The 17984-nt window shown below is 43.9% G+C and overlaps 1 protein-coding gene across 1 annotated transcript in view; it reads left to right on the top strand.

Moving 5' to 3' along the window:
* Positions 1-10053, top strand: part of Rsad2 (radical S-adenosyl methionine domain containing 2) — a 12026-nt gene extending 1973 nt beyond the window's left edge. Inside the window, exons 2-6 of the mRNA XM_021202766.1 lie at positions 316-477; positions 3662-3891; positions 5731-5880; positions 7297-7329; positions 8955-10053. Of these exons, the coding sequence (XP_021058425.1) occupies positions 316-477; positions 3662-3891; positions 5731-5880; positions 7297-7329; positions 8955-9119 (740 nt within the window). The 3' untranslated portion in view covers positions 9120-10053. The remainder of the gene's footprint in view (positions 1-315; positions 478-3661; positions 3892-5730; positions 5881-7296; positions 7330-8954) is intronic.
* The last annotated feature ends 7931 nt before the right edge of the window (positions 10054-17984 follow it).

The following is a 17984-nucleotide window of genomic DNA, read 5'->3' as shown; positions in this document are numbered from 1 at the left end:
AGAGAGAGAGAGAGAGAGAGAGAGAGAGAGAGAGAGAGAGAGAGAGAGAGAGATTATAAAACCAAAATAATAATATTTATTTTTATGTATGTATGTGTGTGTATGCATTTGTTGATGTTACCAGAGTCATAGGATCCCCTGGAGGGAATTGCAAACTGTTCAAGATGCTTCCTAGGAACCTTCTGAGCTATCTCTCCAGCCCCATAAACCAATAATAAATAGTGCTTAGAAATATAATGTAACATATATATTATAAATATAAATAATTAAATAGGTGTTTGGAAAGTGCAAAAATATAGATTTTTCTCCTCACAGGTTTAGAGAAGATCAACTTTTCTGGAGGAGAACCCTTCCTACAGGACAGGGGTGAATACTTGGGCAAGCTTGTGAGATTCTGCAAGGAGGAGCTAGCCCTGCCCTCTGTGAGCATAGTGAGCAATGGCAGCCTTATCCGGGAGAGATGGTTCAAGGACTACGGTAAGTTTTCTTGGATGGCACCTTGGCCACTGAAACTTGTACTGTTGACTCCTATGCTTCCCCCACTAGGCTCCCGGCCTGAGCCTCTGGGGAACTGGGAGGGAAGAAACATAATCTGATCTTGTCTGTGTGGGTGTGAGGGGGGCTGGCTTATTTTGTTTCTGTTGGGTGTTCAATTAACAGGTATTGGGGAGCAGATAACAGATCATGTCAGCACACAGATCTTTGCTATGCCTTCTAATATAGCATGCATGGATTACTCATGACTAAGCTTAGCTGAAGAAACTCAGCAATACTCTATAGCCATATAAATGTCTGTGTTAGAGACAGGGCAGGGTAACGAATGTCTTTGATCCAAGAACTCAGGAGGCAGAGACAAATGGATCTCTGAGTTGAATGCCAGCCTGATCTATATATTTATATCTAATAAGCCCACCTCCCTTTAAAATCTCTGTTAGGACTAGGCTGATTGTAAATCTAGTCACATCAGAAGCTCACATCACATGGTCTGTCTGAATTCAGGGGCTCTTAAGATTTTCTGAGAACCCCAATGTTTGTCCAAAGTTGTCCATGTTCCCAGGTTCGTAGTTTCTTTGGAGCAACAAGTGACATGATGCAGCTCTTGAGAAAATGTGTAGTTATGACTACTTCCAGTTTAGAAGACAGTCATAACCTCCCCTCAGGGTCTCTTTTCTCTGCCCTTGCTTTGTGACCCTTTGGAGCTCTGATGTCATTCAAAGAGAAGGCTGTCACTTTTGGTTGGAGACACTGACCAGATAAGTTCACAGGATGCATCTGCAGGGGTGCCTGAAGACAAGGGTCATGCTTGTGGGTGAGGCTGTCTATAAAGTTTGTGCAGGCAAGGAGGAAATTTAGAAGCAGGGACAGTGACTCAGGGAGGAAGCTAGGGTAGTACATTAAACCGGACATCTGTGAGAGGAGGCACTGGATGGAAGTGCAAAGTGAGAAAGAGAGACGACAGAAGCAGCATGAAGAGGGAGCACTGGGCTGTTTTAGAGGGTGTACCTGGACAGTGCCCTTCCTTCAGGATCGGCTCAGAATATCTGTCCCTGTGGCAAGGAGTGTGAACAGGAGGGTCACTGCAGCACAGACTCAGAGACTGGCTGCTCAGAAATGGTGATGTGACCCAGCATCATTGCCTAGAGAGAGAGGAACACACAGACTGCAAAAGCCAAATCTTCTCTCTTCATAGCAGCTGGGGAGCTGCCGATGACAAATGTTAATTGACTTTTATACTAGATGGAAATGTGCCAATATCCTCAAACTATCCAGGAGACATAAAAAAAACATACTCTGTGTTAAGTATGCCAATTAAATATTTCTGCAAATAACTCGAAGTTGGATCTATGTGCACAAGAAAAAGCTGGTCAGAGCCTCATGACTCCCAGTTACGAGTTTGCCAAGCCTCTTTCAGTGAGAGCATTATACAGCAGGACACAGGTGTGAATCACTGTGTCCAGAGAGGACATCTGCTCCTGGGCCAATCTCTAACTGACCCTATACAGGTTCTGCTTTTGCCCTAGCAGCGAACCTCAGGTAATGTTTGGGTTCTCTACACAGGAGACTCACTTGGGTCTTGGATCAGAGAGTGGCGTACAGGGCTGGTCACTTAGGCACGTATTGTTTAGTGCATAGCCACTGAAACCCTAGCTATATGGCCAAACACATCCCACTTACTTATGTTTACACAATCCTGACACATGGCCCCATGGCTGGAGCTTACACACATCACTCACTGTGGTTACTCAAGCTGGAACAGCAGCAGCAGAAGCAGCAGAATAAATATTCAGTACCCCATGAGAGCCTCTGCTCTTCTAGAAAAACACAGGGACTGAACAAACAGATGGGCTCTGTCAACCCATTCCTCCAAAGTGTTGTGAGCAGGAGAAGAGGGGCATCACAGGAATACAGCCAAAGGTAGAGAGAGACATGTCAGCATGCAGGGATGGACTCACAGATGCTTGCCTAACATCCAGTCTAGGCACTCCTGGAAGGAACTAAGTTTCATGTGTTTGGTTCTGAACGTCTGCTTTCCCTTGGTTTTGTCAGAAACTGTATGTCCAGTTGCTTCGTCCCGGTTTGATATCCCTTTGGGAATTTGCTTGAGGTCAAGTTTTGAGTTGTTTTAAGTAACAGCCCTATTCTGGCTCCAGTTTGTGCTTGTTAAATATAGGCAACAGGAATTAAGCCTTAAAAAGGAGCTAAAATTAGTCTACTCGTGACTATAGAGAATATTGAATACAGAGAATGGTGTCTAAAAGAAGTTTTAGAACTTCTTCTATACTATGAAAAGAAATCTTAAGGTAAAATAGACACGTTTGTCAATTCTCAGTGACCAGGAGAGCACAAGCTTGATCATCTTGCAAGGGATATCTCAGTCCTGAGGGTGCCTGCCCTTCTCAGGCAGGGGAGGGGCAGGGGTCAGGGCAGGAAGAGAGAGGTCACAGAAAACAGAGGAAAAAATGGAAGCTACAGAAAGCAGTAAAGAGAGCTGAAAACCAAGATGATTTTCAATATTTTCTGAGCTCTTCAAATGACTCCCTATCAGAACTCTTAATGAGTGAGCTAGCAGGGTGGGGCCTGGCTGAACTGGGGTTCCTACACCCAGTTCCTCTTTATCTGGGTTTTCTCAGCCTCTAGATTAGTTGTACCTGACAGAGCATAGAGTGCCTGTAAATATTTACATAGTAAATAAAATGTAGCAAGTAAGATATAGGGAAAGGCGTGTCAAAAGGACGCTCATGACCCTGGCAAAAAATACGATATATTTATTATCTATGAGGCAAGGTTGTCTGTGTGATGGGCAAAGCAAATCTGTAATTAATAGGAATAGGCTTCATAATTTATATAATCTCGATGATGAACCAAGTAGAAAATCTGATTAAACTATGCCTTTGATTCCTCATGTATATACATGTATGCAGAGTTTAAAACTGGCCACATTAAGTAGCTCTGTGCTTTCATTTACATGTATGTATTTTAATGATAAAATACACACCACATGTAATTCACATCTCTGACTTTCATGAGTATGAGACAGAGAATCATAAAAATTCTTTACAACACCTCTGGGAAGACAGTGGGTCTTCCTGTAGACACATGCGTGAAATCCAGGACTCAGGGAGAATTTTTAAAATTATTTTTTCTTATCATTGTCCTGTAGGGGACTATTTGGACATTCTTGCTATCTCCTGTGACAGCTTCGATGAGCAGGTTAATGTTCTGATTGGTCGTGGTCAAGGAAAAAAGAACCATGTGGAGAACCTCCAAAAGCTGAGGAGGTGGTGCAGGGACTACAAGGTGGCTTTCAAGATCAACTCCGTCATTAATCGCTTCAACGTCGACGAAGACATGAATGAACACATCAAGGCTCTGAGCCCTGTGCGCTGGAAGGTAAGTCCACACTGGAACATGTTTGACTTTAATCCACAAAACACTCAAGAGAAGCTTGGCTCAGTGACACTGAAAACAACAGGAACACTGAGGATTCTGGGATATTCTAGCCAGGACCTTGACCCTTCTCTGTTAGGCTTACAGCCTCCCTGTGCTTTGTCTCACATTCTGTTTGCAAAATCTTGAAATAATTTCCTTCAGGACTTGTCTGAGAGTAAAGGTCAAGGTCATGTTGAGTGATTGGAGATGTTCTGAAGAATAAGTTGTTTAATAACAATAATAATAATAATAATAATAATAATAATAATAATAATAGAATATTTCTTCCCACTCCTGGCTTGTGTATGGATGGAGCTAGATGTTCCTCTTAAATTTCAATGCTCGTGAGTTTGCATTGAATTACTTGGTGACAGGAGAGTGTATAGAGCCATGTTAGACTTTATTTCAAAATGCACTCTTTACAACTGGCCCAGATAGCAGCTGCTGGAAGTCCCAAGCTCACACAGATACAAGCCAGCGTACCTTAGGTAGGGCCACAAGGGGAAATCACTGCAAATTCAAATTTTCTACACCTGGCTGCTAAGAACCCATCAAGGAGAGGTGCCAAGAGGGCAGCTTCTCGAACTCCTCCCTGCTGTTATGTCTAAGAAGGACGGGCACAGGCAGGAGGGTTGTCATATGCATCCATTTTTTAACAAGCCACACGGTGACTCCTGTGTAGTTCCTTTGAACCCGTTCCTGGAGACAGAGCAGACACACCCAAGGACAAGATTTGGGAACTGAGTTTTGGCAAGGACTAGAGTATGGAGGACACATGTTCCATGTCATTTATGTGTGGCGAACCTGGGAATGTAGGGGCATACCAAGCTGAATTGCAAAACATAATAGAGGAAGTTGCGTTTGACTATATTTTGAAAGGAAGGAAGAATTTTCACATGTGTGCTAACCCAGGCAAGTGGGTACCAGCTAGCTCAGTGTCGTGCTCACCCACGGAAAGCTGTCATTTCAAGGTCACCTTTGATCATCTTTATATAATGAGCCACACAGTGGGGATAAAAAGCTATAATTTTTTTCCTTTTTTTCCTTTGATTAGACTTTAATATGTTTGGAAGTAGGCCTAGGGGAAGCAAATCATGCTATATTCTTTAGAGATTTTTTTTTTTAAAAAAAATAGATGTATTAAAATCGAATGTCAGCAACACCTGTGGGCAGAGTAAATGAAAAACAAGTTAAGAATGGTTGATGATAGAATGAGCCAGAACTGACCAATGGAGAGGCAGAGACTTATGATAGAGGGTTCCAGAGATCTACAGCTTGCCTCATCCAGTCATCTGTCACACTGTTCATTTTTTTCTCTCCTTCACCTCAGGGTTACTCTGAATCTTACTGCCTTTCACTCTTCTCCCTTCACCCTCTTATTCTTAAAATTCATCTATGTATTTTTCCTCCTTACTTTGGATTATTCTTCTCTTATGGTCTTTCCCTACAATCTTCTGCCTCCCACTCAGGTTTCATGATGATAAATCATTTCATGATACTGGCTGTCAGTGGTAGGGGTCAGTTCCTGCTGAGAAATCTCTGATGTCCGTGGGCTCTATACTGATATAGGCAATGTCCCAAGGGGGAGCATCTTTACTTCATTAGCTCCAACACTTGTGGCTCAGAGCCTTATACTGTAAGTCATCACAGACTTAGCTATGACTAACAGTTGTATCCTGAGCTCACTAGTCCTGATTTACATAGGATCACCACTTGGGAAGGGATTTCTGTTCGCTGAAAGGCTTGTAGTGAATGATGGTGTAAAGCTCTTGGCCTACCACATGCTTTATTCTCTTCCAGGTTTTCCAGTGCCTCCTAATTGAGGGCGAGAACTCAGGAGAAGATGCCCTGAGGGAGGCAGAAAGATTTCTTATAAGCAACGAAGAATTTGAAGCATTCTTGGAGCGTCACAAAGAGCTGTCCTGTTTGGTGCCTGAATCTAACCAGAAGGTTGGATGCAGCAAAAGCTGCCTTGTTCACTACCCCATATCCACACTGATTCTAAGTGGGCAATGGGGTGACTTTCTCCCCTGGGAGCTTTGCAATTTGCCATCGTGTTATTCCAGACATTCTGGAACGGGAAGGTCAGAGGACTACAATGCCAGAATCAAACAGGTGGAAGTCCATCATGGACATCTTTCATCAGGGTGGGGTACTTCAAAGACAGTAATTTCTTTTCGACCCAAGAATGGGTCCAACTAGGACACCTCAGAGACGATGTGATTAAATGTATAATCATATGTATAACTCAACAAATTTAACACACACACACACACACTATGTGTATCAGGGAAGCAAATGGATAGTGCTCAAATGTCATTACATAGTGTCAGTGTCATTACAATGTCCCTTATACCCTCTTGGATGATTATTTTAAAAGTTAGATAAAATGTAGAAGAAATGGTTTGCTAGTTCTCGGAGTCTATATATAAAGTTGCCAAGGGGCAGGGTTGTATTACATTCTTTCATTATTTTACTTGAGTTTGCATTTGTTGGTTTGGGTAGTGGTGACTTCCACAGTGTGGGGCAGAGCAACAGAGACACAGACTGTGTGCCCTGTATATCCAGACATATTAACAGGTCTAGACATGTGTCTTACTTGGGAGAATACCTGCTGGAAGTTCTGGATTTAATCCCCCAGCATAGCTAAAAACTGTCACTGCACATCTGTAATCCAGCATTCAGGAAGTGGTATCAGAAGGACCCAAAACTCAAGGATATCCTTGGCTGTGTAGTGAGTTCGATGTCAGCCTAGGCTACCTGATGCCCTGTCAAAAAGGAGGGGGAGGAAGGGAAGGAAAAGGAGGGAGAAGAAGAAAGGAAGGAAACGGGAGGAAGGAAGAAGTATTATTATTTGGTGTCTAGCCTTTATTAGGAAAAAAACGTTTGTCAAAACCTCCCTACAGACAGCATAGTAGTGTCCAATAAACCCAAGAACGCAAAACCATCTCAAGTCAGGTCACAGCCACGTTGGGAGCTTCAGAAACAAGTCCTTTGCAGAAAGCCAGACACGAGCATTGAAAACCTGGGAGATTCCTTGAATGGTGGCCCCTGTGGTAGGGACTGAGAGATGACAACAGCTCTCCTGGAAGTGGCTTGAGGGTAAAAGAAACTGAGGCACAGAACAGGCCCCAGTGTAAAAGTCTTTTGGTCTGAGGCAGGAAATGCAGAATGACTGGGAGGACAGGACACGGCAGATGCTCCACCGTTGCGGCCACTCCACAGGCCTGCGAATACGTGGAATATGGGAAGGAGAACAAATTCAAGGCACAGACACACAGCATAGGAGGGACAGCCAGTGAGACATACAAAATCAACAATATACGTTAGATGAAAACTAACATTTGCTTCTTTTTTCCACTGCAGATGAAAGACTCATACCTTATTCTGGATGAATATGTGAGTATTCCCAGGGAGCTGTAAAATCACTTGAAAGCTAGCAATGCCGGAGACGTGCTAAACTGAGCTCCTTCAGAACATCTCTTATGCCCAGTGCCCCTCTGCTGGTTATTATCAGCATGGTACTGCCCTGGCTTCACACGCCACCTTCCCTCTCTGCACATCCCAGGCACTATCCTGGGCTGGACTGGCATTAGCCACCACGAGATGACATCCCAGGTAGCCATGCCTCTGCAGATGTCATAAGGCTGTCCCACTCGGTAGAGTCCTCCAGAGTGTGGTCTGTGTGGATTTGAGGGTTCTGCTGTGACAGTGACACTGTCACTTCCATGCCACACTGTCTTGGATAACTGAGGGGCTGCCAGCACCTGCACTGCAGATGAACCTTGACAATGGGGGGAAGTCTCATTGTCCCCTTCAGACACCACCAGCGTTATCTCCACGACCATTGCTTCCAAAGGAAAACCCACCCTTCTTTAAAAAGGAATGAAATCACACTCGCCTTCCTTTTCTTTGTTGTTGTTATTTAGAACTTTTGGATTTACAACTTCTGCTCATATTCCCCAGAGGACAGACAAGTCCATTTCAGACTGTGTGTGTGGTTTATTTATTGTTTTATTTTTTATTTATTTATTTTTTAAAGTGAACTACAAAAAGAACGAAGGGCACAGTATTGACCTTGGCTTTTTGAGAAGCATTTGTTACAACTTCTGTGTTTTGTTATTTTCAAATTAATCAATGATAAATTACAGCAGTTGTACTTAATTGTCAACATGAATTTTATGCAGCATAAGGGGGAAAGTTACCAGAGAAATGCCCAGGATATAGATCTAAAGAAAAGAGGAAAGTTATTTTAGAGTATAAGCTGTCATGATTGACTGGAGATTTTGAACAAGACTCTTCAGTAAGCTGTGTGATCTCCACAGAGTCATAACAAACATGAATTAATCAAAATTTAATATTTTTCCCAGTTGGATAACATTGCAGTTCAGTGTGTGCCACCCGATGCCCTAGAGAATGTCGAGAAACACAAGTGCAAAGACCTCATCCCTGTCTACAACGTTAGGGAGGAAAGAATCAGATGATGTCTACATGGATAGGATGTGTTGGCAGAACTTCTGTTCTTGACCCAGCCCTTGCCCCCCTCAGTAGCCTCTGTCTTATCCCCTCTCCTTCCAGGAGAAGCCTGGGTGAGGATTCACATCACACACAGCTGCCAATTTACTGAGGTCATTCAGCTGAGCTTCCTCACGACACGGGGCAGCAGCCGCTCTGCTCTGCGCTCTCAGTTACCTCAATGCGCATGCCTAACAAATTCAGATGCCCACACTTAGAGAAAGTCTGTTCTTAATGTCCTCCCCACTCCAAGAAACGATCAAGTCCTTGGGCCATAGGACTGTACTGTTCATGACACTCGGCCCCTACAAATGTTCAAGTCACCCTCGGCATGGGTGTGTGTCGTGTGCGTTAGGCATGGAGTCTGAGGATTTTAGCGTCGATCTGAGATCTCAGTACACATAGGCCATGCTTGGGATATCAGAAATACTTTTTATAGGATACCCTCCGTTGAGTTTTACAGGATAAACCATATGGAAGCATACCTGTTTCTACCTTGCTTTTCCCAGATGCGCTTTCTGAACTGTACCGGTGGCCGGAAGGACCCTTCCAGGTCTATTCTGGATGTTGGTGTGGAAGAAGCGATAAAATTCAGTGGATTTGATGAGAAGATGTTTCTGAAGCGTGGCGGGAAGTATGTATGGAGTAAAGCTGACCTGAAACTGGACTGGTGAGGCTGAGACGGAAAGGAAACTCTGACCAGCGACGGGGAAGTGCGCGCGCAGCTATCCTTCACCAAGCTACGTCTTCTGGCTGTCTACGGACTGCTGTTATTGAGAATACAGTCTGTTTGTTTGCTTTTTTTCTTTCAGTTTGACTGAACTAAAAAGGGAGTAAAATTATTCTGTGACCGCTTATGCAGCAGATAATCGTGCTCCACAGGGATAGCGTTCGGTTCGCAGAGGAGCAAGGTCCAGTGATCCCAAAGAACCGACATTTCATTTGTATTTGAATTTTTATGTGGATTTTACTGTGAATCCCACATTTCCTTTCCCCTTTTTGTTCCTCTTGAGAAACTGGGCTATTTTCTGCTAACTCTGCCAGTTTTGTCAACAGGAAACTTCACGAAGCACACCCTCCAGCTACCGCTGACGATTCTAATGCGTTTCTGGTTTTTCAATCTTGGACTTGTTACTAAGAAGTGTAGAGTCAAGACGAATCTCACAGAGCCTTACGTGAGACCCTTCCTCTTAGGGACAGAGATTTCCTAGAACAGGCTGTTCACGGTCCCAGCTCCTGATGCTGCTGCTGCAAGATGGCTGTTCTATGCTGCACCCGTTCCTTCAAGGTTCTTGACAAAGCCAAGATACGCTTTACCTCCCAGGGCATGGCCATGAGGATGGCACTTCTGCAGCTGCAACTGCCCTGGCATTGAGGCTGCCTGAGTCTGTCAGGATGAAAGGTTGTCACACTTTTCTGAAAAGCTCCCAGGTCTGTGGCACATCCAGAAGAGTCATAGAGGGAATGGACAGGAAGGAGTCTTTCAGGAATATAAAACGTGGCGACTGTCTTGGTATAAACGTGCCTGTGGTTCCTTAGCATATTTTTCAAGAAACTCTGAATCCTGACCTAGTCTAGATCAACATGAGAAAAAAAAAAAAAAAAAAAAGGAACCAGTTTCTTCTTTACACCAAAAAGGCAAAAGACAGAATGCGAACTAGTCAAAGTCTTCTGCCTATGGAAGCATCGCGTGAGATTATTAAACCTCGGCAGTGCCTCACTGCTTGGAAAATAATTTCCTATCAAAGATTAAAACCATGGAAAATTTTGTTTTGTCCAAGAAACTGAACTCCCCTGCAATTCCACTGTGGCCACTAGGAGGCGCCGGAAAGTCAGACTTTGTTAAGCATCTCAGAAACTTACTTCTGAGCCTTATTTTTTAGGACTTGGTGAATTTTGGTTCTGTTCCTTCTTTGTTTTATTTACTTTTGTTTGGGTTTTTGGGGTTTTTTTTTTTGGTGCTGATATTAGTACTAAAAATTTTCTAAGGAACTAGAATTTTGGGTATTTACTCACAAAAGATGTTCATATTTATTTAGGTCACTGTAATTCAACTGAGACACACTTTGTCTCATGAAAAATAGTTCAGGTTTTTCTGTGTTTTCTATGTTTTTGTGTGTGTATGTGTGTATGTGTATGTATGTTTTACCTATTTTTGCTTAAGTATAAATATATCTATGTAGCCCAGGCTGGCCTGGAACTCATAATACCTCTGCCCTAACCTCCCCCTCTCACGTGCTAGGGGTAACGTGTGTGTATTAACCAACTTCTATATAGATATTTTTACATGAAATTTGAGTCCCATTCCCCCTGAAGATTGTGATTTTTTTTTTTTTTTTTAAGTCCTGTGTACTTAGTTCACCCGGGAAATCCCAGAGGACATGACCAGACACCCGCTTGGTCAAATGACAGGAGAGCATTCTTGAAGCTGAGGTCCAACCTTCTGAACTGGAGTATATTTTCTCCTGGCTGAGGGAAGCTGCATGTCTCTTTCCATGATTAAAGTAGAACATGAAGAGAGTACACTTGGGAAATGAGCCACCATTCTAAATGTACCCCTGGCCTCTTGTGCAGGCACAGGAGGGGTGTGAGATCTCTGTGCTTAAAATATTCAAAAAATCTCCCATTCCTAAAGGGAAGAGTTACGATATTTTATTATCATAGTAAAGATCAAACTTGGATTAGATCATACATCGGTTACTTTGTCAGTGTTAAATCTGGGTGCTCACTTTGTGAAGCAGATGCTCTCTGCTGGGAGAACAGGGGGTGATCTAGTGGACATTTGGTAAGTGTTACAGGCTGATGTCTCGCGTCCCATGACTGATGGATGCAGAGTATTAATGTCATGAAGGGGGTTTTACTTGAGAACTTTGGAGGCTAGGACATCCCACACTGATTTTACAGCCTTTGGTGTCTCTGTTAGAATGTGTTCGATGATAAAAATCATGTGTTCTTTCAAGAGGGAAGCTTCTTGGTGTTATTTGGCTAAGTTATCTGAGAAAGACAAAAGGGCCCAGGTTTCGATCTGTTTGGAGTTTGGGGTCTAATGGTTGCATAGATAAACAGGCGACTAATCACACCCAGCAGCAGTTAGCTCCTTACAGCGGTAATAAGCTCATGGACTGCCCTCTTGATGGATTGATGTTATTTCATAAGCTATTATTAGACAAAGAAAAATCATGCAGGCCTCATGTGAGTGTGTCCAGATGAGGCTTAATGTTCAGGGATATATGTATATGTATTTCTCTGTAGAATTACACTGTGCTTTGAGGCATTGCTCTGATGTATGGTAACATGATCTGGGAATTAAAATGTTCTATGCGTGGCCTAAGACTCTGTGTTAGTCTCTCTTTGATGTGTTACAGTCACTGCACTTTTACATGGTGAGTTTGCTAGAAGTCAGTTCACTTTATAACTCAACCAAGCCATGGATACTGTCAGCTCCCAATGTTCCACTCTGCAGCAGGGCTGCATGGAGCTGAGCCACTGGAGAAAATGTTCCAGCCTAACGTGAAAGGCAGTGTTTAGGAGCCCGGTCATCAAAACCTTGTCAGTCTCAGAAGGGCAGCTGTGCAGCTGGCCAGAAAAGGTTGTCCCAAAGCCCTTGCTGTGGCCACCAATGGGAAGGGTGATACTGCTTGGTAATACTTTTGTAGTACTTGATAGTAATTGGTAATACCTGGTCAGCAGTTCAGGACCCAGAACCAAATCTGCTCTTTGGGGCCCAGACCCCGTGAAATGGCAGGGTCCTGAGATATCCACAGTCCAGCTTACCATTGTCAAGCAAAGCCCACAACATAGTCACCTTCACAGCAGTAGTTCACACAGATGGGCAGGTTTCCAGCACTGGATCTGAACTGAATATTTTAGAAGACTCAGTGGTGGTCACACGACTCTGCTGATTGACAATGGTGACCATCCAACTCTGCTGAATGACATCTTCTCCCAGGCACTTCCCCCACCTCAACCCCTGCTGAAATCATCACTGAGAGAGATGCATGTGTTCAGTGAGTCAGCAAGAAGGGACACCTTTAGACTAGTATAGGACACTCAGAGGGTGTGTCTCCTAGGTGACGCTTAAGTGAGGCCCAGATGACACCATGACGAATCATCACAATGTCGTACTTGGATCACTAGTGCGCTCTCTGAGTGACGATTCTGTGAAAGATATCCTCAAGACTATGAGGATGCAGCCCAGTAAACAGGTCCCACAGTCCAGAGGAGTAGCATAACCCCCGCTGTGGCACTGTCCCCAGGAGAGTGCATGGAACATCTTAGGAATGCACAGGGGTAGCTAAGAAAAAAATCCCGGTGGCCTTTGGCTTGTTTTCATAACATGTTTGACTTGTTTTCGGCATGAGATTTCCCAAGAGAAAGGGAGCAAAAGGGGGCATTTATGATGTCAGCCGTGGCCCTTCGTCTTCAGCAGTTTGCAGAGAATCTCTCCTACCTTGGCTTTTGCAAGCCATAACTAAAGGTGGGTCCCAGTCCCTAAAGGCCGCTAGATTCTTCCTGGGAAGACTCGGGAGCAATGCAAGCCTTTGCTAAAATATAGACAAGGAAAATGGCAAAAGGGGTTTTTTGGAGAAAGTCCTAAAAAGATATACAATCAGTGACCCTCATCAGGCCTGGCCTTCAAGTTTTAGGTGTCTTTAAAGTCTTTAGCTGGTACATATACCTGTCCTTTGTCTTAACACAAATGCGTATGTAAATTATTAAATCCCAAAGAAACGCTAGGCTTTGGAGACTGGGTTGTGGGTAAAAGCACTTGCCATTGAAGCTGGGAGACCCCAGTTCAGATCTTCAAAACTTATATAAAAGAGGGAAGGGTAGTGAATATTGGAAATCTCAATACGCCTACAAAATGGAGAAGACACAACAGCCTCCAGAAGTTCAAGAGCAGCTATGCACAGTGGGGAGAGAGGAGACATTGTTCTCTGACCTCCACACCCCAGACATGGGATACATAACACTCACAAACAGGGCCACGCACATACACACACACACACACACACACACACACACACACACACACATACACACAATGAAATGGAGAGATGTCTAAGACACACTTGGGAATAAAAAAATCAACATGCAAAACATTTCTAAAGTGGTTCTGCATGTGTAAGCAGAACTAAAGACACTTTTCTAGAAGATTCCAGAGAAAAAAGGAAGAACACCAGTGATCATTTTAATCCAAAAAGGAATTTACCCTTTACGTTGCTCCTCTTGAGAATTTTTGGTCTCTATATGAACTTAGATTTTCAGAGACTAATGATCTTTGGCACAGTAAACTCTTCCCATCTTACTTTTCTTCTGTAAGGCAATCACATACGCCATGTATAACATACCACAAACTATGATTTAAAACTTCACAGGAAGGATCTAATTCCTTTGTATTCCCAGTCTTATGATAAAGCAGAGCTTTCCTCCTCTTCTCAATGCCTACTCTGACCTACATGAGCTCGTGCTCGTGCGCACGTACACACACACACACACACACACACACACACATGTGTGCACACTCACATACACGCTCACATACACAGATGCACACCCATGATCTAACATACAAACATACACATGCACAAACACATGCATGTACCCACATAACAGTATCTAATACACACATACACATGAACACACTCACACACACAAATGCACACACATGATCTAACATACAAACATACATATTCACAGGCACACACATGTACTCACATACCCACATACCCATATTCCATAATCTAACACACATGCACATACACAGATGCGCACACATGATCTAACATGCAAACATACACATGCACAGACACAGGCATGTACCCACATACCATTATCTAACACACACACACAAACACACACGTAAACAATGCACACACATGATCTAACATACAAACATACACATTCACACATACCCACATACCCACGTTCCTAGTCTAACACACACACACACACACACACACACACACACACACACGTTTGTTTTGTTGTTGAGTCTGTGGCTCCCCAGGCTCTACTTTTTGCTGGGCATGGATGGGGAAAGCAGTTAGGATTGCCCTGCCTGCCTCTGGAACACTGGGAACACCGAGTGACTGGCCTGTGAGCTCTGGACTGCAGGACTGTCACCTCCTCACTTGTGTTAGTTACTTTTCCAGATTGTTATGGTCAAGTTCCTTGACCTGCACCAACTTAAGGGAAACAAATTCCTGTTGTCTCAGGGTATGATGGGAGACGGTAGGGAAGGCACACAGGCAGGAGTGCGAGGGGCTGGTCACACTGTGTCCACAGTCAGGAAGCAGAGAGAGACGACTCTGGTGCCCAACTCCTCTTCCCAGTGTCATTCAGTCTACGCCCACAGCCTACGGGTGCCACTCACATCCAGAGGAGGTCTTCCCATCTCAGTTAAACTCCCTGGAAACATCTGAATATGCAAACACAGAGATGTTTCCATCATGACACTGAATCCAGTCAAGTTGACGATGAGGATAACTATCATATTCATAGTTTACTCACAATTGTTAATATCTTTATACGACAATTTCATACCAGAATCTCAATCAATGCACAACCAAGAAAAAGAAGATGAGAAACTGAAAGCTAGCCTGAGTACCTGAATTCATTAATGAATGAATGAATGAATGAATCATGAATGATTGCAAGAAACCAACCTGCACAGAGAACTCTTACCAAGAAGATAAGTAATGCTATTATGGTAGCCAGTTATGAAGCAGTGTAGCCAGTGTTTAAACCCTGAGTGAGCTAAGTGTCCTAAGCTGTACTGGGAATTAGCAGGCCAACTGCAGCTCAGGGCCAGGCTCTGAAGCAGAATATACATTCCCCACTATACCATGGCTAGCTCTGCCCTTAGTGCTTAACCTGCACCCCAATTCTATTGGTATTATGATGCCATGTGTGAGCTAGGCATGGCTATCTGGGTTTCCCAAACATATCACAAGTCAGGCAGACCCAAGGCTGGGTATGTGGTAGAACACACACCTAAAACAGAAGAGTAATCAGGATTGAAAGAGCCAGAAAAAAACCTCAGCTAGACAAATAATTCACCCCAAGTTGCAACGTAAGCACCGAGCCAGGATTTAACCACTAAAGCATTTCCCTGTACCAACTGTGTGTTGCTACCCCTCGTAGTACTGTAGCTATAACTGATGTCACATGTCTGTGAGCTGGCAGAAGGTCTTTCCGAATTGGGCTGTCTTCATAAAGCACATCACAGCTGCTTTCAGTTTCCCAGTGCACAAAAAGCAGAGGTTTCTGTTTCCATCCACAGCAATAGCCCAGGGCAGGCAGCGTTCTGTCGCTTCAGGAAAATGAGTATTTTCCCTCTTCACAAAGATAACAGGACGTGTTTCCTGAGGAAAGTAGAAGTTCACAGTGCAATAACTAGTCCCTATGCACAGTACCTATGCATCACTCGGCTCCTGAGCACAGTACATTTGCATCACCCAGCCCCTGAGCACAGTACCTCAGCAGCATCACCCAGCCCCTGAGCACAGTACCTCTGCATCACCCAGCCCTTGAGCACAGTCCCTCAGCACTACTACCCAACCCCTGAACATGATGTCTGTGGCTAGCATCATTTGGCCCAAATTGTTTCCACTTTTGTCAAGACACACCATTTTTGGTAAAAGAGGGTTCTTGTAATAGTAATATTCAGGATTCCACAATGTTTTCTAAGCAAATGTACAACTAGAATCTAGGGACTTTGTTCAGTCTCTAAAGTACCTGTCATGAACACATGCAGGAAGGAGCCTGTAGGCAGGAACTAAGGCAGAGCTTGTAATATGGCTTGTTTCCCGTGGCTTGCTTAGCCTGCTTTCTTATACAGTGCAGAACCTCCTGCCCTGGAGTGACACCTCATAAGTGGGCTGGGGCCTCCTACATCCATTAGTAATCAAAGGCCCTGCTGTTTCCCCTCAGCACCAGCCTCGGTATTTTCCAGTCCAGAATGTTCTCTGCCAACCAAGCTAACTCAGCACCTCTCAAAGGAATTCACTCAGGTGCTCAGGACACAAGGAGAATAGACAGAACGTCAAATGATCAGACCTTAAGCCCAATTACTGATAGAATCCTCATTCCCCTCTGAAATCTCATTAGCCAGGCCACACTGTCTACATTCCTCTCAAAACTCTTATCTTCCAAGCTCACACAACAACCAATCATTAAGCTCTGCCTCTAGTATTTAATGCTTTCTGAGCTCAAAGTTCCAAACCCTTCCACACTCTTTCCATAAATGTGGCCCTGAAGCCACATGGTCAGGTTAACTAAAGCAATGGGTTTACCTTCTGGTACTTAATTTCTATCTTATCTTTGTCTGTTTTACATACTGCAGACAAAACGATTTCAGTAAGGTAAGGAATTTTTTGGCTCAAATTTCCAGGTTAAAGTCCATTATTGCAGTGAAGCAACCAGCAGCTTAAAGTAGCAAGTCACACTACATCCACAGTGGAGAACTGAGTAATGAATTAAAGTATATATGTTAGCATTGAGCTCTCTCTCTCTCTCTCTCTCTCTCTCTCATTTCAGTTCAGGGTCCAGCTCATGAAATAGCACTGCCCGTAGTCTGTGTGAATTACCTTGCCCCAATGAAGTCAATTAAGAAAACTCCAGATGGTCATGTCCCTGGGTCAATGTAACCGATACAGCCCCTCATTGAACCTTCCCAGGTGTCTCTGCATTGTCTCAACAATCAGAACCAGTCATCACAGTCCCCTGTGTCACACTTATTCCTCAAGGACTAAAGCATCAAGGCCTTTGACCATCACCCGAATATCTGCCCCCAGCTGCTGATAACCTCTATTCTACTGTCCATTTCAACAAGTTTCAATATTCATATTACACACTGCAGACAGAGAACTCGTGGCCCACACTCCAGGTGCACTGTGGCCTTACGTGCCCCCATGGGGAGACTTCAAGCTGGTTTTCTGCTGCTCATATTTGACTCGCTTGCTCCGTGCTGTGACAATGAAATCATGCAGTATACAGCACTGCTCTGTAGAATGTCTCCTACTCAGCCCCATTGTGCTAGCTCACTATTCACACCAAAGGCCTTGTCATCTCACTGTGGCCTACATCAAGATCTGGCTTTTTATCATCAGGAATTTATGGTTATTCTACAGTCTCTGCTTTCCTAACTCAATTGTCTCCTTAAAATGTCGATTTTAAATTCACCTGCCTACATAATGTAAGCCTTAGATGTTGGACAAATCCTGGCTCTGAGTCTTGGCACCAAGGTCTTGGCAAGCTCACCACCACTTTCACATCTTCTTCTAGATGTCTCTGGAAGTGGTTTTCTGCATTGAACATCTCCAGGTGCTTCATGGTGCCTATCTTAGTCAGGGTTTCTATTCCTGCACAAACATCAAGACCAAGAAGCAAGTTGGGGGAGGAAAGTGTTTATTTGGCTTACATTTCCATACTGTTTTTGGTCACCAAAGGATGCAGGACTGGAACTCAAGCAGGTCAGAAAGCAGGAGCTGATGCAGAAGCCATGGAGGGATGTTCTTTACTGGCTTGCCTCCCCT

The sequence above is a fragment of the Mus pahari genome, chromosome 7 (assembly GCF_900095145.1).
Source record: "Mus pahari chromosome 7, PAHARI_EIJ_v1.1, whole genome shotgun sequence".
Classification (NCBI taxonomy): Eukaryota; Metazoa; Chordata; class Mammalia; order Rodentia; family Muridae; genus Mus; species Mus pahari.
Note: the sequence above shows the minus strand (reverse complement) of the source record. Positions and strands in the feature narration are given on the sequence as shown.